The sequence below is a fragment of the Lagenorhynchus albirostris genome, chromosome 2, assembly GCF_949774975.1.
Source record: "Lagenorhynchus albirostris chromosome 2, mLagAlb1.1, whole genome shotgun sequence".
NCBI classification, from domain to species: Eukaryota; Metazoa; Chordata; class Mammalia; order Artiodactyla; family Delphinidae; genus Lagenorhynchus; species Lagenorhynchus albirostris.
In genome coordinates, this window is record NC_083096.1 from 88,684,855 (window position 1) to 88,712,813 (window position 27,959).

Genomic DNA, 27,959 nt, shown 5'->3' on the forward strand with positions numbered 1-27,959 from the left:
GCCATCCAAATCCGTGATATGTGTAGACCAACAGTCTCCTATCACCAGGACTAGTGGTAGAAAACATAAAACTCGTGCCTGGGAATTAGAGCTAAAGGGCAGGGACCCACAAGTATTTCAGTAAAGTAAAGCCACCCCCCTGAGCACTCAGTAGAAACCCCCCTGACCCATCTACATGTATATACAACAAACCAGCACATGGAGAGAGAGATTTCTGAACTAATCTTTATGCTGTTATATAGTAGTTATGAGCCCCTTGTCCCTCCCTGTGCCCCATACTGGCAGACAGGCAGGCCAGAGCAATGCAGAAGGACAAAAGCAGCTCTGTCCTCAATCCTGGAGAGTCTGTGGTCAGGAGGAACACGTGAAGGTAGTCACAGCTTTTCAGTTGTAATACAGGCTTAGGTATGCCACAAGGTTCCGATGCTTTCTAAAGTCTTTGTCTGTGGGCAGCTGCAATGGAAGAATGCTGTCTAGGTTAATATTAGAATGAGAACCCTCTGCCTCTGGTCTTCTTGGCTGTGCAAAATAGAACTGTATGTTGAGCTGTTGTGGCCTAGTTGAATCCCAACCCATAGGATCTTAGCCTTAGTGAGTCTCTCAACATTGCTATGTACATCTACTCTTTGTCATCTTACTCTAGGATATATCATAGGAATTATTTTCTCTTGATAACTACCCAAGTATAGCTGGTAAATTTCTTGAAAACAAAGATTATGTGTTTAGTTCTTGAATGTTACCCAACGGCCCTATCACAATTATGTTAATTCATTTGGCATTTAATAAATACTTGTAGAATTAATCCAAAGTTCCACTAGGGGAAAAAAGGGCACTTCTGGAATTATGATAGCTGACACGGATTGAGTATTTATTATGTTACAGGTACGGTGCTAAACACTTTTCTACGACCTCTCAATCTTCACAACTTTATCAGATTGAGTCTATTATTACATCCATTTTAAAGACAAGCAAACCGAGACTTAGAAAAGTTAGAGGACACACAGCAAGCAAATATAAAAGTTAGAAGACACACAGCAAGCAAATATGGAATTCGTATTTGAACCCACTCAGTCTGTTCCTGGTATCCATGTTCTTGCCAGAATGATCTACAGCCGTTTGTAGATCAAGTATAGTAATGGAAAGAGCAGTGGCTTAGGAGTCACAGCTACAAGCTGCTTAATCCATCTGAGCTTCAGTTTACTCCTCAATCATAGAGGAGAATTATCTTGGACTACCATAAAAGATTGTTTGATGTTTCAGTAAGAAAATGTGACTTTTGTTCAGCACACACACCTTTAAAAGTCAAGTGAAATTGTGTAACTCTCCAAAAAGATCCCCATATCCATATACACACAAAATTGTGCAAGTAATTTCAGGGGAACAAGGACTTCTTGAAGCTTATTCACGGACTCCTGGTTAAGAATCACTGATACATGTGGAAGTATTAAATACAGGGCTCCACAGAAGTCCAATCTTATTACCTCAGCTTTCAGGGTTCTTTTCTGTAGACATGGAATCTGGGCCCAGTCTGGAGATCCAAATTTCATTGGCCAGGTGACTTTTTTGGGTGCCTTTATCTCTGGGTTATATGTGTCAGGGCTAGAAATAAAAATATAAAATATTATGTTGAATGAGTTAGTGACCATATACAAACCTCATCAGTACCACATGTGCACCTGAGCTAGTCCTCACTCCTTTGGAAAAGGCAACAGACTGATTAGATCTTAATGTCAGGCAAGCATAGTGTTCCTTTGCCTGTTAGTGTATTTCTAAATAGGTGTTAGTGTTCAAGATTTCTAGTCTTGACATGCAGTGAGGGTAAAAATCGACTCTAGTTTAAAATATTTCTGAACCTCAGTATTCTTAGCTGAGAGACCAAAAGATCCCAGAAATGGTGGACGATGAAAGAGATCTTCCACAGTGATGCTTAAGTTCTGCCCATGATGTGAAATTTCCTGACAATGGGATATTTTGTATTGCCTTTGTTCATAACACTTTGTCTTTCGGTGTAGACTCTTTGCTGTGGAAATAACACATAGAGTGGTCATGGGAATCAAGATTTAACACTTCTACTCCTTTACTGAAACTTTGAGAGAGTTACACTCACTCTCTGATCCTTGGAATGCTCACCAGTAAAAGAAAGACCTTGACCCTGTGCCCTACAATTCCACATACTCTGAATGGCTTCCTAAAGCACTTAGAACGCATTCCTTGGTCTACTAGGCCTATATACTCTAGCCCCTCCTCCTCTGTTCTCATTTCCTCCTTGCCCACTACACTGTAGCCATACTAGCCGTTTTTATTTTTTCCTCACACCAAATTCTTCCCAATTTACAGCCTTTGTACTTGCAGCTCCTCCTGCCTGGGAAGCTCTAGGCCTAGGTCTTCACAGGGCCATTTTAGTCTTATCACTGTGATTTCAGATCAGGTGTCATTTCCATAGAAAGACCTATCTTGACAGTCCTTGCCAAAATAGATTCCAGCCATCACTCCATATCATATCATCTTGTTTGGTTTTATTAAGCACATCACTAGGTCACTATACTTCCTGGTGTGCTCATGACAGCCATAGCTTATGGCTATGGTCTTGGTATGATTATTAATAAGATCCTCTTTCACTCTCGGAAGTGGCACACGAGCTAATAAATTATATGGTCACTCTCCTTATTACCACTGATATTTTCTTGTTTATTTGCTTCTCACCTGCCTGGACTCTAGAGTGTAAGCTCCAAGAAATCAGGAACCTTGCATGGTGGGTTTAGTGCAAAATCTTCAGAGCCTACAAAACTGCTTGGCCATTTATAAATATTTATTGAATGAATCACTATCCTCTATAATAATTTTGTATTTCTAGAGATCTGGAAGGCAAGAGGTTGAATCTTTAAAGATAGATAGTTCCTTATTTAGAGGGCATAGTTGGGATGTAACCCCTTTTTGTACTTCCTTTCCTATTGCTCTTTGTTGAAGTGCACCAGAAAGAGGGGCACTTACCCAGGATAACAAGTGTCCTTAGAGTATGTCCTAAATCGAGGCAACAAGGCATTAAATGGAGCAAAATTTTGTTTGTGTGTTTGCTCCTGAGGACCGACTGTTTGGTACATGCCTGGGTAAGGTGTCATATCCTATTTCCAAGAAAAAGATCAAGAGTTAGAGGGTAATATATATATACATGTAAAGCCTTCTAAGTAAAAAAAACAACATCATCCTCTCCCTGTTCATGTTATCAGCTATGATTGAACCACCTCAAGCTATAGAAATAGACCTACAATAAGTAGAAAACCAAGATAATGGTATGGTTCAGCTACCTAAAGGTACCTAATGCTTAGGTTGTAGAAATAAACCTATGGTGGGTAGAGAGCCAAGGTAACTATTGCAGCTACTACCCCCACCATCCCACCATCCCACTCAGAGATTCTTTTAGAGCCAGTATCCCTCTGGAGCTTAAGCATCAAGAAAATGTCCAACAAGAGGTTAGGAGCCTATACTGAAGACTTGAAGTCCAATCACACAAAAGGGTGAAGAAGCTGGAATTTGTTTTTTAACTGACAAGATAATATGATGCATATAAACAAAGCTTCCAGTACTTTAACATCAGGTATCTCAGGACTGAAGCCCTGCCTTGGTACCATTCCTTCTGAGAATTATTTTCCACTCTCCCAGGACACTCACACATACACATTTGCAATGTTAATATCTAAGCTTTTCATATAGGCTTCTTAGTAGCTTTCTTCTAAATGACATTTTTTCTTGAATTTCAGGGCATGTCCTTTAGGTAACCTCTAGCTTTGCTCCCCAATGCAAATACATGCAGCATCATGGATCACACTAAACTCTAAGTACATTCAGCCATTTCTAACCTTGCTGATTGGCTTAAACCTCACGGCTGTTCTGGCTCCCAAAGCATATCCTTTTGTACTGGTCGGGATCTTAGAGAGGTTGTATGCCAAGCCATACCTCTTCCGGTAGTATATAGAAAACAAAGAAAAAACATACATAGAGAACATTATAGTTATTAAAACAGAATGAACTTAGAGTATTCCTGAATTTTCTCTGCCACAGTTGCTCTTTCTTTCTTGATTCCTCTGCATCAAGACCATACAAGCAATTACATAAGTAACCCAGGCAACTCTACAAAGGAATGTGGCTGGATAGGTAGAGTGAATGACATTTCTATGCATTCCAGTGAATCCAGTTTTCTAAGGCCCACAGAGCTGAATCTGCTCTCATGCAATTGTCAGTCTGATTATATGATTTCATAAACTGACCTACCAGCACAGCCACAGTCCAGATTTGGATTAAGGGGAGCTATTGATTCCTTTGTAGGTGGGAATGGTGTGGGAACTATACTGGGGGCCGCATAAGGCCAAGGCTTGCATTTGGTGGGGATTCAAAGGGGAGCAATGCAAGCAATGCAATTTCTGATATTGGCCCTGACAGCTGGTTGCAGAGGACCAGGTCACTTTCTCATGTTGGGACCCTGAAGGTCACAAATCTCACAGGGCTTTTCTTCCAGGAAACTCAAGCACCCTTAGATAGTCTGGAAACTGAGACCTACTTAAAGGAAAGTGAATACTCACATCTTCTGCTATGTAACATCCAGGCCCTCTGTGGGGCACTCCCCTAAGAGGGAGAAACTTGTTCCCCAACAAGTTTGGGGGGTGGAAGTGAGGAAAGAGCTTCCTCCGTTGACATGTTCCAAAGGAGTAGTTAACCAGCGTCTCTGGAGAGCAAGAAAGAGGAGAAACTCCACATGAGGGAAGGCCCCATGGTCTAAGTGAGAGCCTGGAGGCAGGTGGGGTGTGGGGAGGGGGAGCAGAGACCTGGGCAGACAGTACTCTGAACAAAACAGTGACCAATCCAAGGACGGGGGGTGAACAAATTTCCCTCCTTTCCCCCTCTTTCCCAGTCTCCCCACTCTTCCTCCTGCCTCTACTCTTGACTCATCCCTCCTCACCTGTTTTGTTGAAGCACATTGTGCCAGTGCCACTAGGACCAGCGTTTGTGTATTGCGTTGCCTAGGAAACAGAAGCTGGCCGGCAGCTCCAGCTCCGTTGCTCCTTGAGGGGAGTGGCTCCTAGTACACATGCGCGGCAAGCGGAGCTGCCCCGGAGCTGTCCCGGAGCCACGTTGGGTGGGAACATGCACCTCCAGGGCCAGGAGCCCAGGAGAGTGTGAACTAGCAAAAACAAAGTGACTGTATGTGTACCAAGGATATGAGGGGCATAAAAAGGCTGAGGAATTACTTCAGACTGAGGGATATTGATGAAACATGAAAATCTAATGCAACACGTATTCCTGAATGAGATAAGAAAGATGTGTTGTTGTGACAATTGCCAAATTTGAATAGGGTCTGTGGATTTAATGATAGTGTTTATCACTGTTGATTTTCACGTTGGTAGGGGTGTATGGTCATAATGTTTGAGAGAATCTCTGGGAGAGTAACAGTAGAGTTTTTAGGATGGTTGGGGAATCATATCAGAAAAATTATCTATACGTGGGGCGGGGGTGGGGGCGGGGGGAGGGAGAGAGAAGTAACATTTAACAGTAAGAAATAGAACCTAATTTTAAACATGGGTAAAAATTTGAATGGGCACCTCAGAGAAAAGAATGTCCAATCTGTACTACCTGTATCTTTCCGTTTCTTCCCATTTTGCTTTCTTTGTTTTGAATGTCAGGCTCAGCAATGGAGACTCTGGAATTTAAAAAAAAAAAAAAACATCATTTGGGTGTTGGCAGACATTGCATGGAAGGTAAAAGTGGGACTTTAAAGGTTGAGCCTCTCTGGCAGTTGAGCTTGAACACTACTTATTCAGGACAGCTATGTGTAGGGTTTTTGAACTTAGCCAGTCACTGAGAAGACACTGAATTATTCAACATATTTTTTATAACTCTGTAAGACATTTATTCAAATTGTTCAACCAATATTTATTAGTGTCCAAATAACAGAGAAGATTTAACCATACTGAACTGTATGCTACGCAGATCATTGTGGAGATTCATCTTTGTTTGCAATGTTTTCTTACTGGAAGCAGGATAATGGATTTTACTAGCCATTCCATCTTTCTCTGTCTTTTTCTAGAAGCTTTCCCCACCTAATTTTCTGGACTGTTAGTAGGACATCAGTAATGTCAGAATAAAGTCAAATGGCTTGAGAGTTAGTTAAACCTTCTAAAGATGCAGACTTTGCTTTTATAGGAATAACTTAATTTGTTAGTTTATTGACAATGGACTACTTGAATCCTAGAAGTGAATTGCTGTCTTGGCATAATCCAAGCTTGTTTTCCTCACCCTCTTCCCCACTCCCAACAGGTGCTGTTGAATTGTGGGAGCTGGATGAGAATGAGACACTCATTGTCAGCAAGTTCTGCAAGTATAAGCATTATGACATCATGTCTACAGTCAGTGTGCTGAGCTCTGGCACACAAGCTGTCAGTGGTAGGAAAGACTTCTGGTGAGTCCCTGCTCCCACTGAGTCTCTAGGCCTCCTTTGTGTGTCTTTAGTGTCATACTGGCCTCATTAAGTAATGTTTTGGACTTATTATAAGAACCCAGTGACTAATTATGACATGTCTATAAGGTTTCCTTAGAGATTTTGCAATCTACTGTGAAAACAGGCTATATCAGCTGTCCAGTAGACAAAGACATAAGATGTGTCTGTTAAAGGAATTTCTTGTTTGAACACATGTTTTTATGTAGACAGTGTAGGTCAACATTAAGTTTCTGTTTCCTTTTGCTTCTTAGCATCAAGGTTTTGGACCTTGCTCAGCAAATGGTTCTGAATTCATACCGAGGTGAGTGCATGCTCTTTCTTTTTCAGTCCTAGCCTTGGCTGCTTTGTTTTTAGATGGTACTAGGAATCCACCTGGAAGAGGCTTTCCTTGACCAGAGTCAAAGGTGAAGGTGCCAGATGCCCAGTCACTTTGACACAAGTGACAAAATTGTTTTCTTCCCACTAAAGTTCTGCTGACCCCATTTCATGCAGAGGGTCCCAAGAGGAAGGGCTGATTCCTGGGTGGGTCATTTACATTTCCTGGATGGGTGAACAAAGGGGCCAGAGTTGTTATCATCATGCTTTGTTTTGAAACTTGCCCGTGACTCACGTCTGGAAAGGGCAAGAGGCTGATGGGTAGATGTAGGTTGTGAGGGTCAAGGATGAGGACAGGACTGCCTTAGCAGGGCTTGGGAAACTGAATAAAGGTGCTCCTGGGATTTCAACTGACTTCACCTGGGAAGCTTCGGCTCAGAGCTGGGCTTGGAGTCTTGTTCCAGACCCCTCTTCTCCCCTTTGCAGGCTGCAGTGCCTCTGGCTACCTTCCCGCCTCCCTGGCTTGGCATCCTCAGCAGAGTGAAGTCTTTGTCTTTGGTAAGGCAGCATGTCGAACTGTGTCTTGACTCTGGGAAGGGGAGGATGAGCCAGAGAGCTGACCCCATAATTCGAGCCTCTGGCTGCTCAGTCTCATCAGCACACTTGGGCGCAAGGTGAAATATATTAATGGGGGTGTAGGGAGATGGGATGATCCAAAAGTGGTTTTAGTTTAGCTTTGGAGAACATGATGATTTTTGTCCTAAGATTTGATTCCTGACTGTTTGCTGTGGCTCTTGTATTCATGGCTAGAAGTCAGTGGGCCAGAAAGCAAGTGGATTGTTACATAGGGAATATGGTTGTATACTAGGGACAGTTGTGTTAATGGTGATATGGCTGGGTATATGGTGACATAGTTTGTGATAACAATTATGTCATCCATAATTTAATTTCCACAACCCCCAAATGACCAGTTATTCCTACTTTACCAAAGAGGAAACTGATGCTCAGAGGGGTTAACTTGTTCATGATGGAGGGCATTCAAATCCAGATCTGGCTGAGTCCAAAGCTCTTGCTTGTAACCTCTGTGATGTACTCTCTCTTTCCTTCAGGTGATGAGAATGGGACTGTCTCCCTTGTGGACACCAAGAATGCAAGCTGTGCCCTCAGCTCAGCTGTGCACTCCCAGTGTGTCACTGGGCTGGTGTTCTCCACGCATAGGTTCTGTTCTTTGTCATCAAGGGCCTGGTGGGTATGAATAGGAAGAATGAGGGGGGATCCTTGTGTTGACGTAGCATTAGCTGATTGGGTATCTCCTTAAAGCAGGCACTGTTGTAGCTGAGGTTTTGGAATGTGAAAGATCTCTTAAGACTGTAGTCCATTTTTGGGGTTGTATGGTCTCTGACTGCAAATGGCTAAAATATGGTCTTGTTCCTGCTTGACATCCAAAATGATTAATATTGTGGGCTTGTAGGGCTGTGTGGTTGGAAAGCCTGTGTTTCTGGCTTTTTGCCAAAGCTACAGGGAGGGACCAGATGGAATGGTTAGTTGCCAGGATGGCTTTCAACCCTGGCTTCCCTCCATTTCCTTTATCTTTCCTTGGAACTTGTACTGTAGACTTGAGTGGTAGCCAGACTTTAACCCACAGTGGGGATCAAGCCACCTTCTCTGATCATTTTAGAATGGGCTTTGGGGATTGCCCAGTCAGGTTTTGTCTTGAGACCCATGGGCTTTACCTTTCTCAACCTTCTTCTTCTCTCTTAATGCTCCCGTCCTGGTCTCTGTTAGTGAAGACTGCGCACTTGCCGTGCTTGACTCAGGCTTTTCTGAGCTGTAAGTGTGATGTAGAACCCTGTGATCAGGAATTAGGGAGGGGAGCAGCAAATCACTGGGTCCTTTTTCTCTTCTGAAAAATATTGTCTCTTTCAAGGGGACTGGGTGATTGAAGCAAGCAAACTGTTGACTGTCTCCCTGTTCTGGGGGGCTGACTCAAAACCAGCTCTGTCCCTGGTAGAGGAGGAATGTGGTGGTGGGTGTGAATTCTAAGTCTGATATTCCAGGAGTCAGTGCTGTCCAGAAGTGTGCTTTCAATGTTGCAGCTGCACCCTGCGTCAGCTCCCCAGAGCCAGCTCTGCCCACCAGTACACCTACAGCAGCTGTTGCTATGCTTCACTTTCAGCCAGCTTGGAGGCTAGTCCCACCTACCACCACACCCACAACTGTCATAGAACCACCACAACAGGAAGGCCCATGCAGGGTACACCTCTAGAGTGCCTGGCTTTGGTGACCAGAAGTGATTGCTCTCTGGTCCCCATAGGAATTCTTCTACATAAAGCCACTCCTTCAAGACTGGGAGATTTTGGTGATCTATCTAATATATAGAAACAAACAGAGAGTTAGAAAAAATGAGAAGACACAGGAATATGTTCCAACGAAAGAACAAGACTAAACCTCAAAAGAACAATTGAACAAAATGGAGATATGTAATCTACTGATAAGGAGTTCAAAGTAATGGTCATAGAGTAATGATCATAGAGTATGAAAGGGTGAACACAGTGAGAATTTCAACAAAGAGATAGAAAATATATAAAAGAACAAATCGGGAAGAATACAATAACTGAAGTAAAAAATACACTAGATGGAATCAACATCAGATTAGATGACAGAGAAGAAGAGATCAGTAATCTGAAAGACATAGCAATGGAAACCATACAATTGGAACAGCAAAAAGAAAAAATAATTTTTAAAATGAGGAGAGTTTAACAAACTTTGGGAACAACATTACATTGTAGTAACATTCATATTATAGGAGTCTGAGAAGGAGGAGTGAGGGAAAGGGACAGAAAGCTTATTTGAAGAAATAATAGCAGAAAACTTCCCTAACCTGGTGAAGAAAACAGACATCCAAGACCAGGAAGCACAAAGAGTCCCAAGCAAGATGAACTAGAAGAGACCCACACCAAGACATAATTAAAATGTCTAAAAGTTAAAGATAAAATAAATCTTAAAAGAAGCAAGAGAAAATCAACTAGTTACAGGCAAGAGAACCCCATAAGACTATCAGCTGATTTTTCAGCAGAAAGTTTACAGGCCAGAAGGGAGTGGCATGACGTATTAAAGGTGCTGAAAGAAAAAAAAAAGCAAGACTACTCTACCTACCAAAGTTATCATTCATAACTGAGGGAGAGAAAAGAGTTTCCCAGATAAGCAACTGTAAAAGAAGTTCATCACCAGTAAATTGGCCCTGTAAGGAATGTTAAGGGATTTCTTCAAATGGAAAAGAAAAGGCCACAACTAGATACAAAAAAATTATGAAAGAAAACTCTCACTGGTAAATGGAAACATAAAGTAAAAGGCAGTGGATCAAGCACCTATAGCTAGTATGAAGGCTAAAGGACAAAAGTAGTAAAATAATCTACATCTAAAATGATTAGTTAAGGGTATGCAAAATAAAAATATGTAAAATATGACACCAAAACTATGATTCTCCCACAAAAACAGACAGATAGCTCAATGGACCAGAATAGAGAGCTGAGAAATAAATCCATGCCCATATGGTCAATTAAGCTAAGACAAAGGAGGCAAGAATACAGAACGGGGGAGAAAAGAGAGTCTCCTCAATAAATAGTGTTGGGAATATTGCACAGCTATATGTGAAAGAATGAATTGGGCCACACTATCTTACAGCATATACAAAGCTGAATTCAAATTGTTTTCAAACACTTGAATGTAAGAATGTAAGACCTGAAACCATAAAACTCCTAGAAGAAAGCATAGGCAGTCAGATCTTTGACTTAGATCTTAGCAATATTGTTTCGGATCTGCCTCCTCAGGCAAGGACAACAAAATGGGGGGAGGAAGAAAGGAAAGAAAGAAAGAAAGAAAGAAAGAAAGAAAGAAAGAAAGAAAGAAAGAAAGAAAGAAAGAAAGAAAGAAAGAAAGAAAGAAAGAGAGAAGAGAGAGAGAGAGAGAGAGAGAGAGAGAGAGAGACAGAGAAAGAAAGAAAGAAAGAAAGAAAGAAAGAAAGAAGGAAAGAAGGAAAGAAGGAAAGAAGGAAAGAAAGAAAGAAAGAAAGAAAGAAAGAAAGGAAGGAAGGAAGGAAGGAAGGAAGGAAGGAAGGAAGGAAGAAAGAAAAGAGAGAGAGAAAGAAAGAAAAATGGAGCTATAGCAAATTAAAAAGCTTTTGCAAGGAGAAAGAAACCAGCAACAAAACAGAAAGGCAACCTACGGAATGGGAGAAGACACTTACAAATCATATATTCAATAAAGGGGTTAATATCTAGAAAAATAAAGCACTCATATAACTTAATATCAAAAAACCCAAACAACTTGATTAAAAATGAACAGAAGACCTGAAATACATTTTTCCAAATGTAAATAAATAAATAAATAAATAAATATGGCCACCAGACACCTGAAAAAATGCTCAACATCACTAATCATCAGGAAAATGCAAATCAAAACTACAATGAAATAACACCTCACACCTTTCAGAATGACTATTATCAAAAACCAAAACATAAACAGGACAGCTACATGTAAAAGAATGAAATCAGAACACTCCCTAACACCATACACAAAAATAAACTAAAAATGGACTAAAGACCTAAATATAAGGCCAGACACTATAAAAGTCTTAGAGGAAAACATAGGCAGAACACTCTATGACATAAATCACAGCAAGATCCTTTTTGACCCACCTCCTAGAGAAATGGAAACAAAAATAAACAAATGGAACCTAATGAAACTTAAAAGCTTTTGCACAGCAAAGGAAACCATAAACAAGATGAAAAGACAACCCTCAGAATGGGAGAAAGTATTTGCAAACAAAGCAACTGACAAAGGATTAATCTCCAAAATTTACAAGCAGCTCATGCAGCTCAATATCAAAAAAACAAACAACTCAGTCCAAAAATGGGCAGAAGACCTAAATAGATATTTCTCCAAAGAAGATATACAGATTGCCAACAGACACATGAAAGAATTGTCAACATCATTACGTCATTAATCATTAGAGAAATGCAAATCAAAACTACAATGAGACATCATCTCACACCAGTCAGAATGGCCATCATCAAAAAATCAACAAACAATAAATGCTTGAGAGGGTGTGGAGAAAAGGGAACCCTCTCACACTGTTGGTGGGAATGTAAATTGATACAGCCACTATGGAGAACAGTACAGAGGTTCCTTAAAAAACTAAAAACAGAAATACCATACAACCCAGCAATCCCACTACTGGGCATATACCCTGAGAAAACCATAATGCAAAGAGTCATGTACCACAATGTTCATTGCAGCTCTATTTACAATAGCCAGGACATGGAAGCAACCTAAGTGTCCGTCGACAGATGATGGATAAAGAAGATGTGGCACATATATACAACGAAATTTACTCAGCCATAAAAAGAAACGAAATTGAGTTATTTGTAGTGAGGTGGATGGACCTAGAGTCTGTCCTACAGAGTGAAATAAGTCAGAAAGAGAAAAACAAATACCGTATGCTAACACATATATATGGAATCTAAAAAATAAATAAATAAAAGTGGTCATGAAGAACCTAGGGGCAAGACGGGACTAAAGACACAGACCTGTTAGAGAATGGACATATATACACTGCCTGTGTTTCAAGACTATTCTACAACATGCCCATTGATTGTAAGTTGCCTTACAGGCTTTCCTTTGAATTCCTGTTTTGATTGATTTAGCCAGAGCTGGTGTCTGTTGTTTGCAACCCCACAACTCCAACAATTACTGTCTTGGTCAGTGGGGAAAATGCTGCATGTTCTGTGAGGTTGGAAGTGAATAGAAGTTGTTGTCAGAGTTATGAGAATCTTTCTGCAAAGTCATCACTGTCGTCAGGAATAACGGTCCCTCTTCATTGGTTTCTGTGAAGGGTATTCTCTTTCTTGTTCTGACCCTGCTCTTCTGACTGCAACCCCCCAAGAGTCTTTCTGGGCCCCATGCACTCTGGTGTGCCACCAAAGGTTGGGCAGCTGCTCATTAACATACACTTTAATAACAGCGTAGCCTGCGTAGTTGGCTGTCTAATAACTATTCTCCCTCCTTCCTCCATAATTACCAACAGGACTTTGATTTTGTTCAGGTATGGGTGGCCATGTCCTTTAGAGAAGAAACACATCAAGAGCTTGGGTCCTGGATGATGCTGCTAAACACCTGAATTAAGCAGTGCTGATTAAGCCATCTCTTCTGGACTTCTTTTAATGAGTGTAAATAAGTTTTCATTTTGGTTAAATTGCTTCTAGTTGAGTGTTCTGTTGCACCTAAAAAATGCAAATAGTTAATAGTCATTATATTTTTGCGTACTTACCCTTTAAATGCTCTATTTAAAGTAAGACTTTTAATAATCTGAACACTCAGAAAGATAATTATTAATATTTTAACATTATAGGCGGGAAAACAGACTCATAAAGATTAAGCAACATGATCCAAGATTATATGGTCTGTCAGTCAGGGTCCTAAGGAAAACAGGTGGTATACTCAAATTAAGATAATGTGAGGAGGGTTCATTTACAAAGAGAGTAACTACAGAGTTTGGGGAGTGGTTTAGGGGAATCATAGAGCTAATGTAGGAAGCCAGGGCTAGAAGAGTGGAACTGTTACAGGGAGAGGTTACCTGAAACTGGAAGAAGAGATAGTCAGGTCGAGCAGTCTTCCTTGAGCGGAGCAGTGAACCTCGAAGGAGGGTTATGGTCATCTTGATGTGACCTCACAGGGAGTGATCCTTACCCTGACCTCACTCTCCTTCCTCCATCTACTCTTCTGTCAGGCAGAGCCCACTGAGCTATTGGATATAGTCCAAACAGACTAACTTGCAGGGGCAGAGAGCAAGGTGGAGAAAGATAGGGAGGTAGAGGGACAATTGGAAAATATCTGTTGTGGTCCAGCCTGTTTGCCCCCTACTGTCCTCTCTTGTCTGAAATGCAGGTCAAATGTCATGACCTCAACACAAGAGATGCCCAAAGTTCCATCAGCTATTTATCATCATGGGATGATGTTCATTTGTTCATAATTTCACTTTAAACCTAAACAATTAGCCATCAACAGTGCCCTCATATAAAGTAACAGGAGGGAAATGGGAAGATAAAAACAAGTAATATAAAATATAGCTGTTACAATCCCTGCTTCTATAACTGGACCCAATGCCAGTTGCCTCTTTCTAAGCCAGAGTGTGCTCCTTGGCTGTGCTTTTCCTTAGCTCATTCATTCCAAAGGCAGACTATTTAATTATTGGTTCTGGGGCTACAAAGATAAATCAATCACTTATCCTCACTAAAAGAGTTCACTTTGCAATAGTTGAAACAGTTGTTTAATTTTAAATCTAGGGTAATAAGGGGTAAGTATATACGTGATCTCAGGTTTGTGATGGCATTAAAAGAACAAGAACAATAATGAAAGCAACTCTGCTTTAACTGGGTTTTTTTTCACCCTTGAGATTATTAATTATCAATAATGGATAATTCTTTGCTGTTGGAGGCTGTCTTGTGCCTTGTAGGGTGTTTAGCACCATCCCTGTCTTCTACCCACTAGGTACTAGTAGCACCCCGTCCCCATCGTGACAAGCAAAAACGTCTCCAGACATTGCCAAGTGTCCCATGGGGGTGATTTATTGCCCAGTAGAAAACCACTGGCTTAAAAGGTAAAGAAAGAGGTCATTGCGTGTATGTGCAATAACATATTTATCTGTCTCCAAGTAATGGTCATTTAGTTAGTTGGGAATTCTCTTTTTTGTTGTTGTTACAAATGAACCTGCAGCGAACATACTCTCTTTGTGTACTTGGGCAGATATGTCTGCATGGTAAATTTCTAAAAGTGAACTTGCTGGGTTATAAAATGCGTTTAGGATTGTGGTGTTCTCAAAATGTCTTCTAAGGAGATTGAATGAATAGTGTTACCTTTACGACTTTATCAAAATATTCTTTTTTGAATTGCCTCAAGTTTTACACTTAAATAATATCTAAGAAATCATGGGGTTTTTGGATAATTACATTTTCTAACACATTAAAAATAAGCACATAAATATTAAAATTAAAAAATCCTAATGTACAGCCAAAAATCATCTTTTATATTAAACATTGGGAAACAATGCTCTAGTCTATCTCCTTCATTTTAGAGATGTGGTAAAGCTACTTCAAGTTTACACTGATCTGGAGTCAACGCTCTTTGTGTTCTTGTGTTATTCAACCAATTGCTTTTGTTCGAGTCATACTTCTCCAATTCTTCCGCATGAGAATCATGAAAAGTTTGGTCAAATGCTTTGTTAAACCCACAGCCCTTCACGTCTGTGATCTTTCCTTCATCTAGTTGAGTGTGTAGAATGTGGAAGAGGTTGTGCTGCAGTGGGGATTTCTTCAGCAAGCCAACTAAAAGGTATTGTACGTGCCTTTTCTCATTTTGTGAGAACAGGCTGAGCATTGGGAAGGAGTGTTTTCTAAGCACTGGGTGGGTGTGTGAAAATACAAAGCAATGGTTGTACTTTTGACAGCAGGAACCCAAGGAGGAGGATTGGGAGTGAGCAGTGCGACGTGGCACAGTGATTTTCAACCTGACCCTCACTCAGCATTTCACTGTTCATCATCTCCTACACACAGAGGCTTAGTTGCCAATTCTTTGGCACAGTCATCCCTGAATGAAGCAGACGTCACTCCTGGGCATCCATTGTTATATCTTGCCATTCTTCTCAGCATCATTAGTCACTTTTGAATGTATGGAAGAGGGAGGTCTGGGATCCAGCCTTGCCCACTGCAGCAGACTAGGAGCCCAGAACACTGAGCCAGGTGCAGGTGAAGGAGGTTCAGTTGGCAGGCAGATCTGGCCCTGTGATGGGTACAGCATGAACAGCTAGTGCTCCTGGCAGGAGTCTGGGTGGAAGGGCACAAACCTCGTGGGAAATCTCAGTGATGTGGTATCTGGGGAGCAGGAGGTGGGGTGAAGGGAGGCTTAGAAGCAGAGAGAAGCAGGCATTCACATCAGGGTGGTCTTAAAAGACAGGCAGTAAGGCCCCAGGAGCCTGGCAAGAATGAGTCAGGACCCAGGCCCTAGGAACCAACTGTGGTGCCTACAGTTATAAACCAGGGAGAGAAATCAAAGCAGAGACCCAGAAACAAGATTTAAGGCACATGGGCTGGGAATTAGGAAACAAGTAAGAGCTTGGTCACTAGAGTTAGAAACCGCACCAGGGGTAATCTACCAATGGTGCGAGATGTTGCCAAATCTGATCTAGCACTGCATTCAGGGACTTAATTATCTCCTGATTCAGGTTAATATTAGCTCAAGGTATGGAGGGTGACATTGAACATGCAGGTGGGACGTAATGACAGTGCAAAGCAGGAACTGAATCTCAATCCTGTTTAGAAATAAAACTCATGTGATTTCCACTGCACTTATCCAAGAGATACAAGAGAGAGACACACACTAGCTCTGGAGGATGTGATCCATGTGCTCACTAGACTAGAAGCTCCTTGAGCAGAAACTATGCCTTCATCATCACAAACATAGGGTGGCTATCAGGGCCTGGCCTGTGCTCAGTGAATATTCATTGAATACATGAAGGAAGGCGAAGAGGGCTGAACGAATGGAGACACAGCCTCTGTTGGATGGGGTATTCCCTCAAGCTTTCCCAAGTTTCAGTGAAATATCCTTGCCCTAAACATTCTATACCATTGTTTATACTTATTGTTTTTATTCCACGATATGCAAGCAACCTGCTGATACAAATGAAACTTTCCTAGTTTCCTCATATTGGAAATGAAGTGAATTCAACCACTAGCCATTGTTATTTGCCAGGGTCATTTATTATATTGATATCTGGTTAGCACCTCAATGGCGTGTGGATTAGGTGAGCTGTGTGAGTCTCCAAGAGGATGGGCATAGTGGATATACTGAGAACATCCAGTTTCTGGTCCCCCATGATTGAGGTTCAGACCCTGAAATATGGGAATTCTCATGGTCTGAGAGCCTCTGTAGCAGGAAAAAAAGCTGATGGATCATTGGAGTATAGACTTATGTTATTTATCCTTCATAAATTATTGTACCCTTCATATTATTGCTGTATTATTGTTGTATATTTTAAAAATCCAGGTGTCCAGAATTGGGTTCATTATATTCCTTAGGTTCATGACACCTCTCATGACAGTGTCACCATTGGCTCTTATACTGGCTCAAACATTGTTGACTCAAACAAAAATTCAGATTTTTGTTTTCTCTTGAGAAATTGAAGAATCCTCCAAAAGATTGGTTCTATTTCACTGCAAGGCAGAAATTAGTGGCTACTCAGTGCTGTCCCTGTTCATACCAATCTCTGCTGCCTCCTCATGTTAGTTGAAGTGTATCACTGAGCTTGAACTGTTATTCTTCCAATTAAGTGGAAAGTGAACTATTCTATTGTGTCCACTACACTGATTTACATTACCTGCCTGTCACCATTTGAGTTTGAGAACCCTGCTCTCGGGGAAACTCTTATGGTATCGCTAATACCTGCTACCATTGACTGAACCCTTACTATATGCAAAGCACTGAACTAACAGTTTTTCACACATTATCTCTCTTTTTTTTAAACATCTTTATTGGAGTATGATTGCTTTACAATGTTGTGTTAGTTTCTGCTGTATAACAAAGTGAATCAGCTATATGTATGCATATATCCCCATATCCCCTCCCTCTTGCATCTCCCTCCCACCCTCCTCATCCCACCCCTCTAGGTGGTCACAAAGCACCGAGCTGATCTACCCTTGTGATGCTGCTGCTTCCCACTAGCTATCTATTTTACATTTGGTAGTGTGTATATGTCAATGTTGGGACGAAGTGACACATTATCTCTTTAATATGTATAAAACCCTATGAGGTAGGTTCAAGTGTTATCTCCGTTTTACAAGTGTGGAAGCTGGAGCTCAAAGAGCCAAGTAACTGTGCAAGATGATAAAACTTCTACTTTTTTTATATATAAATTTATTTATTTAATTTTTATTTTTGGCTGCGTTGGGTCTTCGTTGCTGCGCACCGGGCTTTCTCTAGCTGTGGCGAGCAGGGGCTGCTCTTTGTTGCAGTGCGCAGGCTTCTCATTGCAGTGGCTTCTCTTGTTGCGGAGCACGGGCTCTAGGTGCGTGGGCTTCAGTGGTTGTGGCATGCGGGCTTAGTAGTTGTGGCTCATGGGCTCTAGAACGCAGGCTCAGTAGTTGTGGCGCACGGGCTTAGTTGCTCCGTGGCATGTGGGATCTTGCCAGACCAGGGCTCGAACCCGAGTCCTCTGCATTGGCAGGCAGATTCTCAACCACTGTGACACTAGGGAAGCCCTAAAACTTCTAATTTTTGACACTAGGATTCAGACTTTGGCCTGCCTGAGTCCATGTCTGGTGCTTTTTAACTTTACATTACACAGCTTTCCTAAACCACTAATCTTAAAACAATAGAATTACTGCTGCCCTTCAGTGTTTCTTCCTCATACTCAGTCCACCAGGAAGAGGGCTGAGCACTGCCCTGCCCTCGCCAGGGCCCATGGTGGACACCCGCTCTGTGCCAGTGTCAGAGGGAGTTGTTGCTTTGTTGGATCTGAGAGCTATAGCTCTGCTGGACGGGAGGACGGGAGATGCTGGGGTCGCTGTGACTCTGGGGCAGCTGCCCATTAATCATTGTCCCTGGTTTTGTTTGTATTTAGCTGGGCTATCCCAGTGTTGTCCCAGGGTCATACCTGGGGAAGCGCATATAAAGGGGTCCCATGTCTAAGCCTACAGCTCTCACAACATGGAGACAGGGAAGCTGTTGCTATGGGGTGGTGACTGTGGTGGGTTCCAGCCCTGCAATGTCTCTCAGACCAGGGGTGCCAGGCTTCATAAACTTGTTGTCTCTCTGGTGCCTGAGAAGCATCCTGGGACTCAGGGGCCTGGATTAGGTAGAGGTAGGACAGGACACAGTGAAGGGCCAGAGGGGCCGAGGGAGGAGAGATCAGAGCAGTGGTGGTGCTCTGGCTACACATTAAACATTTTTATGCCTGGCATCCACCTCAGACCTATTCAATCAGAATCTCTGGGGGAGGACCCAAGATAACACGACTTTTATTTTATTTATTTATTATTTATTGAAACATCTTTATTGGAGTATAATTGCTTTACAATGATGTGTTAGTTTCTGCTTTATAACAAAGTGAATCAGTTATACATATACATATATCCCCATATCTCTTCCCTCTTGCATCTCTCTCCCTCCCACCCTCCCTATCCCACCCCTCTAGGTGGTCACGAAGCACTGAGCTGCTCTCCATGTGCTATGTGGCTGCTTCCCTTTAGCTATCTATTTTACGTTTGGTAGTGTATTTATGTCCACGCTACTCTCTCACTTTGTCCCAGCTTACCCTTCCCCCTCCCTGTATCCTCAAGTCCATTCTCTAGTAGGTCTGTGTCTTTATTTCCATCTTGCCCCTAGGTTCTTCATGACCTTTTTTTTTTTGATTCCATATATATGTGTTAGTATATGGTATTTGTTTTTCTCTTTCTGACTTACTTCACTCTATATGACAGGCTCTAGGTCCATCCACCTCACGACAAATAACTCAATTTCGTTTCTTTTTATGGCTGAGTAATAGTCCATTGTATATATGTGTCACATCTTCTTTATCCATTCTTCTGTCCATGGACACTTAGGTTGCTTCCATGTCCTGGCTATTGTAAATAGTGCTGCAGTGAACATTGTGGTACATGACTCTTTTTGAATGATGGTTTTCTCAGGGTATATGGCCAGTAGTGGGATTGCTGGGTCGTATGGTAGTTCTATTTTTAGTTTTTTTTTTCTTTTTTTGCGGTATGAGGCCCTCTCACTGTTGTGGCCTCTCCCGTTGCAGAGCACAGGCTCCGGATGCGCAGGCTCCGGATGCGCAGGCTCAGCGGCCATGGCTCACGGGCCCAGCTGCTCTGTGGCATGTGGGATCTTCCCAGACGGGGGCACGAAACCGTGGCTCCTGCATTGGCAGGCAGACTCTCAACCACTGCGCCACCAGGGAAGCCCTATTTTTAGTTTTTTAAGGAACCTCTATACTGTTCTCCATAGTGGCTGTATCAATTTACATTCCCACCAACAGTGCAAGAGGGTTCCCTTTTCTCCACACCCTCTCAAGCATTTATTGTTTGTATATTTTTTGATGATGCCATTCTGACTGGTGTGAGATGGTATCACATTGTAGTTTTGATTGGCGTTTTTCTAATGATTAATGATGTTGAGCATTCTTTCATGTGTTTGTTGGCAATCTATATATCTTTTTTGGAGAAATGTCTGTTTAGGTCTTCTGCCCATCTTTGGATTGGGTAGGTTTTTTTTGTTTTTGTTTTTTGGTTTTTTTTTTGTATTATTGAGCTGCATGAGCTCCTTGTAAATTTTGGAGATTAATCTTTTGTCAGTTGCTTCATTTGAAAATATTTTCTCCCATTCTGAGGGTTGACTTTTCGTCTTGTTTATGGTTTCCTTTGCTGTGCAAAAGCTTTTAAATTTCATTAGGTCCCATTTGTTTATTTTTGTTTTTATTTCCATTTCTCTAGGAGATGGGTCAAAAAGGATCTTGCTGTGATTTATGTCATAGAGTGTTCTGCTATGTTTTCCTCTAAGAGTTTTATAGTGTCTGGCCTTACATTTAGGTGTTTAATCCATTTTGAGTTTATTTTTGTGTGTGGTGTTAGGGAGTGCTGTCATTTCATTCTTTTACATGTAGCTGTCCAGTTTTCCCAGCACCACTTATTGAAGAGGCTGTCTTTTCTCCACTGTACATTCTTGCCTCCTTTATCGAAGATAAGGTGACCATACGTGCGTGGGTTTATCTCTGGACTTTCTATCCTGCTCCATTGATCTATATTTCTGTTTTTGTGCCAGTACCATACTGTCTCACTATTGTAGCTTTGTAGTATAGTCTGATGTCTGGGAGCCTGATTCCTCCAGCTCCGTTTTTCTTTCTCAAGATTGCTTTGGCTATTCGGGGTCTTTTGTGTTTCCATACAAATTGTGGAATTTTTTGTTCTACTTCTGTGAAAATTGCTATTGGTAGTTTGATAGGGATTGCATTGAATCTGTAGATTGCTTTGGGTAGTATAGTCATTTTCACAATGTTGATTCTTCCAGTCCAAGAACATGGTATATCTCTCCAACTATCTGTATCATCTTCAACTTCTTTCATCAGTGTCTTACAATTTTCTGCATACAGGTCTTTTGTCTCCTTAGGTAGATTTATTCCTAGATATTTTATTATTTTTGTTACAATGGTAAATGCGAGTGTTTTCTTAATTTCAGTTTCAGATTTTTCATCATTAGTGTATAGGAATGCCAGAGATTTCTGTGCATTGATTTTGTATCCTGCTACTTTACCAAATTCATTGATTAGCTCTAGTAGTTTTTTGGTAGCATCTTTAGGACTCTCTATGTATAGTATCATGTCATCTGCAAACAGTGACAGCCTTACTTCTTCTTTTCTAATTTGGATTCCTTTTATTTCTTTTTCTTCTCTGATTGCTGTGGTTAAAACTTGCAAAACTATGTTGAATAATAGGATAACACTACTTTTAAATTAGCATCCAGGGTTGAGAACCACTGACCTTGAGCTTTTGCTGGGACTTCTAAATGTCATGGTTGTCCCTGTGCAAAGCATGTGTGTATATATGTGGTGTTTACTGAAGTGGTGTTTATTTTTTTAGGTAGATCTGGCTTCGTCTGCTCAGGGTAGAGAAGAGGAAAGATGGAAGGGTGTGTCTGTCTCTATTTGTGTTAGTTTGTGGATGTACTCAGAACTGGAGGGTGTGCTGGGACTTGTCACTCTGGGTGTGCCTGTGAATCTGTGTGTGATTCCTCCTTTGTGTCCTGCAGGGCTAGTTCTTGTGCTGAAACACCACAATGGTAAGGACCCTGTGTGGTCCTCTCCAGAGCCAGGGAGAGTGTCCACCTAAGAAGTGCTCCAGGTCCAGTGCCCCTGCAGCCCCGCCTTGCCCTGGCTTCATGTCAGGAATCGCTGACCCAATGCAGTTCAGCAGAGTATTTTCAGTCACCTGCTGTTTGGCTCACTCTCTGTGCCAGGATCCAGACTCGAGGATCCATTCTGAACAGGGTTTCACAAGGCATCCTTCCCCCCGCCCCCGGGGACCCCAGCAGTGGGGGAGAGAACCTGCCTTCAGTGTAGCTCTGGGGTGTGAGTGGGGATGCGTTACTGTGGCCTTGCCTCTTGAGCTGTGTCCACGCTGCTCTTTGGAAGCTGAGCTCCATCCCCACCTTGGTTTCTGCCAACAAATGCCTGCTCTCCCCTGCCAGGTGCTGCCCACAAACTGGTGTGTTATTTCACCAACTGGGCATTTAGTCGGCCCAGCCCTGCTTCGATCCTGCCCCGGGACCTGGACCCCTTTCTCTGCACCCACCTGGTATTTGCCTTTGCCTCAATGAACAACAATCAGATTGTTCCTAAGGATCCCCAGGATGAGAAAATCCTCTACCCAGAGTTCAACAAGCTCAAGGAGAGGTGTGTTCCCTTTGGATGTGGGGCTGTATTTTACAAATGGAAGAGAGTTAATCCTTTTCTGCTGTGAGTCGTCCACTTTCCTCTGATTCTTGTGTCCTAACCTCCTGTCCAGGGCTCTCCGGAGCTTCCCTGCCTTGGAAGCTCCCCACTGACCAGCCCTCTCAGCTCGTCCTTGCCTCCTTGCCTTCGTGGCTGCTGTGGCCCCTGCTTGGAATGCCCTCCTCTCTCTTCTCTGCCTGGCATCCCCCAACTCACCCTTCAAGCCCCGTGTTGAGGATTCCATGTGTTAATGCTGTTCAAGCGCTTCAGAGAGGGCTGTGCATCACAAATGCTTCACAAATGCTAGTGTTTCTGTTACCATCTATCACCTGCAAATGAGCCCCCCAAGGGAAGGGCCAATGTCTGTGAAATCTTTGTTCACCACTGGGTCAGTGCCCGGCAGAGAGCTGGTGCTCAGTACTCCCTCCACAGGACTCCTGGGCTCTCCTGTCCAGGGAGTGGTCTGTCACTGCATGCATGGTTATAGAAGGGTGGGGAGAATCCACGTTACTAGATTACAAGCTCTGGAGAGGAGAGCAGGGAGCTTATCCTCTGTTCACTGCTGTATCTCAAGCACCTAAAGCAGTCAGTGGCAAATAATAATTGCTCAGTAAACGTTTGTGACTAAGAAAGTGAGTGAAGAGAAATTTTAGGAGGCTTTTTCTTTTCCTTTTTATGGGACTGTCATGGGAGCGGGGAGTTTGGGGGCCTTTGGGCAGCCTTGGCGTTCCTGGGTGTGATGACTTTTGTGTGGGCTGGTTGTTCTCCCTCTTTTCCTTCTTCCCTTCTTGGGTTCTGCTGGGCTCTGCTCTTTTCTTCCTTAGGTTCCCCCACCCGTCTCCCCCGTTCCGTTCCTGTCCTCCCATCCCCCTTACTTGCCACAGTCCCCAAATGAAAGAATGAGAACCCAGCTCACAGACTCTGTCCTGCGTCACAGGAACAAGGAGCTGAAGACACTGCTGTCCATCGGGGGGTGGAACTTCGGCACATCGAGGTGAGACTGTGCTGTCAGGTCTTCTCTCTGGGGTGGGGGCGGTGTATGGGGGAGAAGCAGGCAGGCCGGAGGTGAGGACAGAGTGGGGAGCCAGCTGGGCTGTGGGGAGACACGCTAGTACTCCCCCGAGTCCTGACCTGGCCCTGGAGTCCAGGGTCCCCCGACCTCTCCTCCATGGTGAATGAGGGGAGACAAGGCAGGCTCAGGAGATGGTGAGAAAGGGGCTGGGGGGAAATGACGGGAAAATGGGGTGCTCACAGTTGTCCCCTCAATGCTTCAGAAGAGGCAGGGCTTTTGCCTCAGAGAGGGGAGGAGTCTTGTTTAGGACATGGATAAACCCCAAGCCTCCCAGGGCCTGGGTTTCCTCGCTTTATAAATGGAGCCAGTGGTATCAACCTGAAAGGATGGGAGGAAAGAAAGTGATAGAAACCAGATGCTCAGCTGAGCACCTGGGCACATGGTCTGTGTCCAGTGCATGGTGGCTACTCTTCGTTACCCTCCACTAGGCAGTGTGGAGGTGACAAACTGCCTTCATGTTCTCTGAAGAAACTTTCCCCCTATTTCATGGCTGAGGCCAAGGGTAGAGAGTTGCCTCCCTTCGTGCCTTAGAGGAAGGAGCTGTAGGAGAGGGGCACCTGGAAGCCTGAGAGTGGGGGAATGTGAGGAAGCACCTGGCACGGAACCCAGGAGCAATGCAGGGAGGATGCAGGGAGCTGGGTGAGAACTGGCTCTGCCTGACCCCAGGCCTCGCCTCTCCCTGGGCCACGACTTCTTGAACATTCGCTGTGTACAGACGCTGGCCAGAGACTTTGCATGAATTATCTCATGGTTACTTGGGAGAGGCTTACAAAGTGGCTGTTTACATTCTAAATTTGCAGAGAAAAGCAGGAACGCGAGCTTAAGAAACGTACCATATTTCACACAGGTGACCATGAGAGATGGCCCAGCTATGGGTGGAAACGAGATAATGGAACTAGGCCTGCCTAAGTCTGAATCTGGTTAATTTTCTAATTATTGCACTCAGGACTAGTCCCAAATTGCTTAAAGTTCAACTCCGATAAGTTACAAGTTTTCCAATAGTGTCTTCACTGTGGAAGAGAAAGCACTAGAAAAAAAAAAATAAAACAATCAAACAGCCAAAGAACAAAAGAGCAAAGAGTACAGAACTCCTAGTCTGAGCATGGCCCTCCTGTGCCACGTTAGCTCAGAGATCTTTCTGGAAATGCTGGCCCTTGGCTCATGTTCCCTCCACTAATCTGTTCAGGCAGAGAAAGTCAGTGCCAGGACAGGGTGTCAGGACTGAGTTGTTACCCACGAGGAAACAGCAGAGGGATAGTGCGTGGCTAGGGACGGACCATGTTTTCAGAGGCCAAGCTGGCCTGAGCCTGCTCTCTCCACCCCAGGCTGTGTGCTTGTTTCCATCTGGCAGGGGAAGTTGTGGTTTGCAAATCCTCCCTGGAGCTTAAAGTCCCCATTCCTGGGTATTGGAGCCCCGTGCTGGGAGGGGCTTTAAGAAGCTCTGAGAGTTTCAACGACCTGCCTTCCTTTCCTCAGTCACATCCACTGTGCCCTCCATGGGGTGCGAACCAAGGGGTCTTGTAAAGGAGGCTGAGGTTGTGCAGAAAACACTCCTGGCCTCACCTCTGTTCTCCCTGCAGGTTCACCACGATGCTGTCCACATTCGCCAACCGGCAGAAGTTTGTCACTTCAGTGATAGCCCTCCTGAGGGCACATGGCTTTGATGGTCTGGACCTCTTCTTCTTGTACCCTGGACTCAGAGGCAGCCCCAGGCATGACCGCTGGACCTTTGTCTTCTTACTTGAAGTAAGGCCAGCCTGGCAGCTCCCGAATCCAGAAATGATTGTACTTTGATCATATCTGGGCTCAGGGCACAGGGGAAGCCTAAGGCCGGGGACAAGGGCAAGACAGCGGTAGCAGAAGGTTATTTACTGCCATCACCTGCAGGTGTTGGACAAAGAGCTGCCTAGCAAGGGCCCTATGGCGGCTCTTTCTCTCTGTCACATCCGGGCCTTGGCCCAGCCCTCCAGCCTGAGTGATGCCTTCTCTGTGCAGCTCCTGGACTCCCTCAGGTGGGCTGTCTGAACTCTGCTCCTGGGCCTGCTGCCAGTCTTCTGTTCAATGACTTACCACATTGGCTCACGTCCAGCTCTTTCCATCGCACTGCTCTGTCAGTTCATCTTTACAGAATCCTGGTCAGGAGAAAGGGGCTGTATGGTGCAGTGGTTAACAGTCTAGACTTTGGTGTCAGATATACCTGGTTCTCAAGTCCTGATCTAAGACTGGGTGACTTCCCAGAAACCTGTGAAAGAGTAATAATAATAGGATCTACCTAGTAGTTCCTGTGAAGATTAAGCAAGTAATGAATGTTAAAATGTAGCTTAGCTTGGAATACTAGTATTAAATAAATATTAGCTTTGTTTATATTAATACCCAAGAGTTTATTAACTGGAGCAAGAAAACAAAAATAGAACTGAGTTAGACAATCATACCTTGAATTCATAAAGCACATATCTTTTCATAAAAGAAAAATTCATAGGGTTTTAACCCACTTGCATTTTTCTCCCTAATATCCCCTTGTCACCCTGTACTCCATCCTTTGTTGTGTAGATGCCATTCGATTCTGGCTACCAAGTGCTCTTTGTGTCTGCAGGTTGACTTTCGTAAGAACAATTTTGGTGCGGTCGTGATTTGGGCCATTGATCTGGATGACTTCTTAGGCTCCTTCTGCAATAAGGGCAAATATTCACTCACAATCAAGCTGAAGTCACTCCTGGGCTTGTCCTCAGGTGCATCACTACTAAGTTCACCACATTGTTCTAAAGATGATGTAGGTCAAGCTGCAAGAATGGCAACTGCAGAGGCGCAAGAGTGCATGGAGGTGGCCACAGAGCATCATGTGAAAAAGGGACAGATTTACAGGAAGAGGTTTTTTAGAAAGACTTTTTTCAACCAAGAGGCCAGTCTAAGTTCAGTAGCCATGTGGGCAAAGATTTGAATATACCTTATACCCTAGAGGTGGGCCTTTCTTCTCAGGAAAATTTTGTCTGGGAGGAAGAATCTGATATCTTGAAAGTGAGTCTGATGCATGTGCTGACATTTTCTCTAAACTAGACAGCTCCCCTATCAATGCAGTGCACCATATCCTAACTTAGACATAAGCAGGCCAGCTTAGCCACTACCACCTGCCTTAGTTACAGCTTTTGTCTTTGGGTGCTAGTGGGGAGGGTTGGAGGTAGGTCTTGAAAAAGAGCAGGCACAAAGGCTCACATTGCTGATTGGTCCATGATTCAGCAGTGTGAGGAGAGAAACCCCTGCTCTTCACATGCTTTGTATGTTCCTTGGTTAAGCATCCCTGAGGTAAGGCTAAAGATGGAGGTAGAGAAGTAGAAGATATAAGGGTTCTGTATGTCTCTATTCTCAGGATATTGACAGAATAATTGATTTTTTTAAATTGTAAAACCTGTTAAGAGATGATTATAAAAAGATGGGCTCAAATTATAGAGTGAGGGAGTAAGAGGCAGCAAATTCTAGTGGTGGAGCGGGTTCTAGTAATACAGTAAAATGAAATATAAAATGTCTGAATTGCCAGGGGGAGAAAAAGGGGATAAAAAGCAATGTTGAAAGGAAACAAGCAAAAATAAAGTATAAGAAACAAAACATAACAAGATGAAAAATCTAAGTATAATATGGCTGACAAGATGACAAAATGCAGATGTATTACTTATGACAGAAATATGGATAAGCCTCCTCTACGAAAACACAAGTATTAATTAGCCCCCCACATAAAATCCTTGGTCTAATCACGGTAGGGTTGGGTTCACTTCTCCCTGAGTAGAAACGTAGCATAAGCCCAGGGCTGACATCCTGCTAGGACTCCAGTGGCCCTTGTTCTCCCTTCCTCCTTGCTTTGGACATCTGTCTCCTTGTAACATTCTTCCCAACCATAGCTTGGGAACTCTCACAGGGCTCAAATTCTTGGAGAACAAAACTGATATAAGAGGAGATCTATAGCTTTTGCTTCTAGGTTCAAAAACAGCTTATGATGATGTTCTGAAATGGCCTTTTTATTCTTTTAGAATGCACTCCACCAGCCACCAAGGCCTGGTACAACCCACCAGTGACACCCGGAAATGAAGTTTCCTGTGCCAGTATCGGTGGAGACAACCCACCAGTGACACCCGGAAGTGAAGGTTTCTATGCCAATATCAGTGGAGACAGCGGCAGTGGTGGAGAAGGTGGTGGTGATGGAGGAAGTTGTGGAGGTGACGGTGATGGGAGCAGTGGAGGAGGTGAAGGTTTCTGCACTGGTAAAGCAGATGGCATTTATAGCAATCCTAAAGACACCACCAAGTTCCACCAGTGTGTTGGAGGCAAGACCTTCCACTCCCAGTGTGCTCAGGGTCTGGTGTTCCACCAGAACTGCAAGTGTCGTAATTGGCCTTCAATTCAAAATGTTGGAAAAATTCTACTTTGTCACAAATTCTCTTGTGCTGCATGTCAAACTTAATCTTCCAATACTCCATGTAGTCTACATATTATATCAATCTATCTGTCAATTTGGAAGCCCTACCTTACTAAAACAGAATTATAATTAGGTTTTACTC

General features: G+C 43.2%; 3 protein-coding genes across 4 annotated transcripts; 2 read left to right on the plus strand and 1 right to left on the minus strand.

Moving 5' to 3' along the window:
• Positions 1 to 240: 240 nt before the first annotated feature.
• LOC132514526 (protein pitchfork-like) lies at positions 241 to 4,973 on the minus strand. Its single transcript, XM_060139358.1, has 6 exons — positions 4,955 to 4,973; positions 4,578 to 4,720; positions 3,858 to 3,956; positions 2,992 to 3,122; positions 1,482 to 1,599; positions 241 to 453 (listed from the first exon to the last, which is right to left on the minus strand). The coding sequence occupies exons 1-6, from the start codon at positions 4,971 to 4,973 to the stop codon at positions 385 to 387; spliced, it is 579 nt and encodes a 192-aa protein (XP_059995341.1). The 3' UTR covers positions 241 to 384.
• Positions 4,974 to 5,570: 597 nt separating this feature from the next.
• On the plus strand, positions 5,571 to 27,924 carry LOC132515484 (uncharacterized). Its single transcript, XM_060141893.1, has 5 exons — positions 5,571 to 5,574; positions 6,310 to 6,451; positions 6,742 to 6,791; positions 7,292 to 7,363; positions 27,432 to 27,924. Exons 1-5 carry the CDS (start codon positions 5,571 to 5,573, stop codon positions 27,860 to 27,862), a joined length of 699 nt encoding a protein of 232 aa, XP_059997876.1. The 3' UTR covers positions 27,863 to 27,924.
• On the plus strand, positions 15,117 to 25,474 carry LOC132514528 (oviduct-specific glycoprotein-like). 2 transcript variants are annotated; one of them, XM_060139361.1, is made up of 4 exons: positions 15,129 to 15,193; positions 22,097 to 22,301; positions 23,278 to 23,334; positions 24,993 to 25,474. In XM_060139361.1, exons 2-4 carry the CDS (start codon positions 22,222 to 22,224, stop codon positions 25,204 to 25,206), a joined length of 351 nt encoding a protein of 116 aa, XP_059995344.1. In that variant the 5' UTR covers positions 15,129 to 15,193; positions 22,097 to 22,221; the 3' UTR covers positions 25,207 to 25,474. The 2 variants fall into 2 exon arrangements, with proteins under 2 accessions (XP_059995342.1, XP_059995344.1); XM_060139359.1 differs by lacking the exon at positions 22,097 to 22,301 and having other exon boundaries at positions 15,117 to 15,193.
• Positions 27,925 to 27,959: the final 35 nt, after the last annotated feature.

Excerpts from the sequence above, each read along its gene's own strand:
- LOC132514526 (XM_060139358.1), bottom strand. Across the intron at positions 3,957-4,577 it reads GATGTTACATAGCAGAAGAT|AGGTATGGCTTGGCATACAA; the intron begins GTGAGTATTCAC and ends TACTACCGGAAG. Across the intron at positions 3,123-3,857 it reads GGTTTAAGCCAATCAGCAAG|GATATGACACCTTACCCAGG; the intron begins GTTAGAAATGGC and ends TCTTGGAAATAG.
- LOC132515484 (XM_060141893.1), top strand. Across the intron at positions 6,792-7,291 it reads GGTTCTGAATTCATACCGAG|GCTGCAGTGCCTCTGGCTAC; the intron begins GTGAGTGCATGC and ends TCCCCTTTGCAG. Across the intron at positions 7,364-27,431 it reads GAGTGAAGTCTTTGTCTTTG|AATGCACTCCACCAGCCACC; the intron begins GTAAGGCAGCAT and ends TTATTCTTTTAG.
- LOC132514528 (XM_060139361.1), top strand. The coding sequence starts at position 22,222 with ATGAACAACAATCAGATTGTTCCTAAGGATCCCCAGGATGAGAAAATC. Across the intron at positions 22,302-23,277 it reads TTCAACAAGCTCAAGGAGAG|GAACAAGGAGCTGAAGACAC; the intron begins GTGTGTTCCCTT and ends CCTGCGTCACAG. Across the intron at positions 23,335-24,992 it reads TGGAACTTCGGCACATCGAG|GTTCACCACGATGCTGTCCA; the intron begins GTGAGACTGTGC and ends TTCTCCCTGCAG.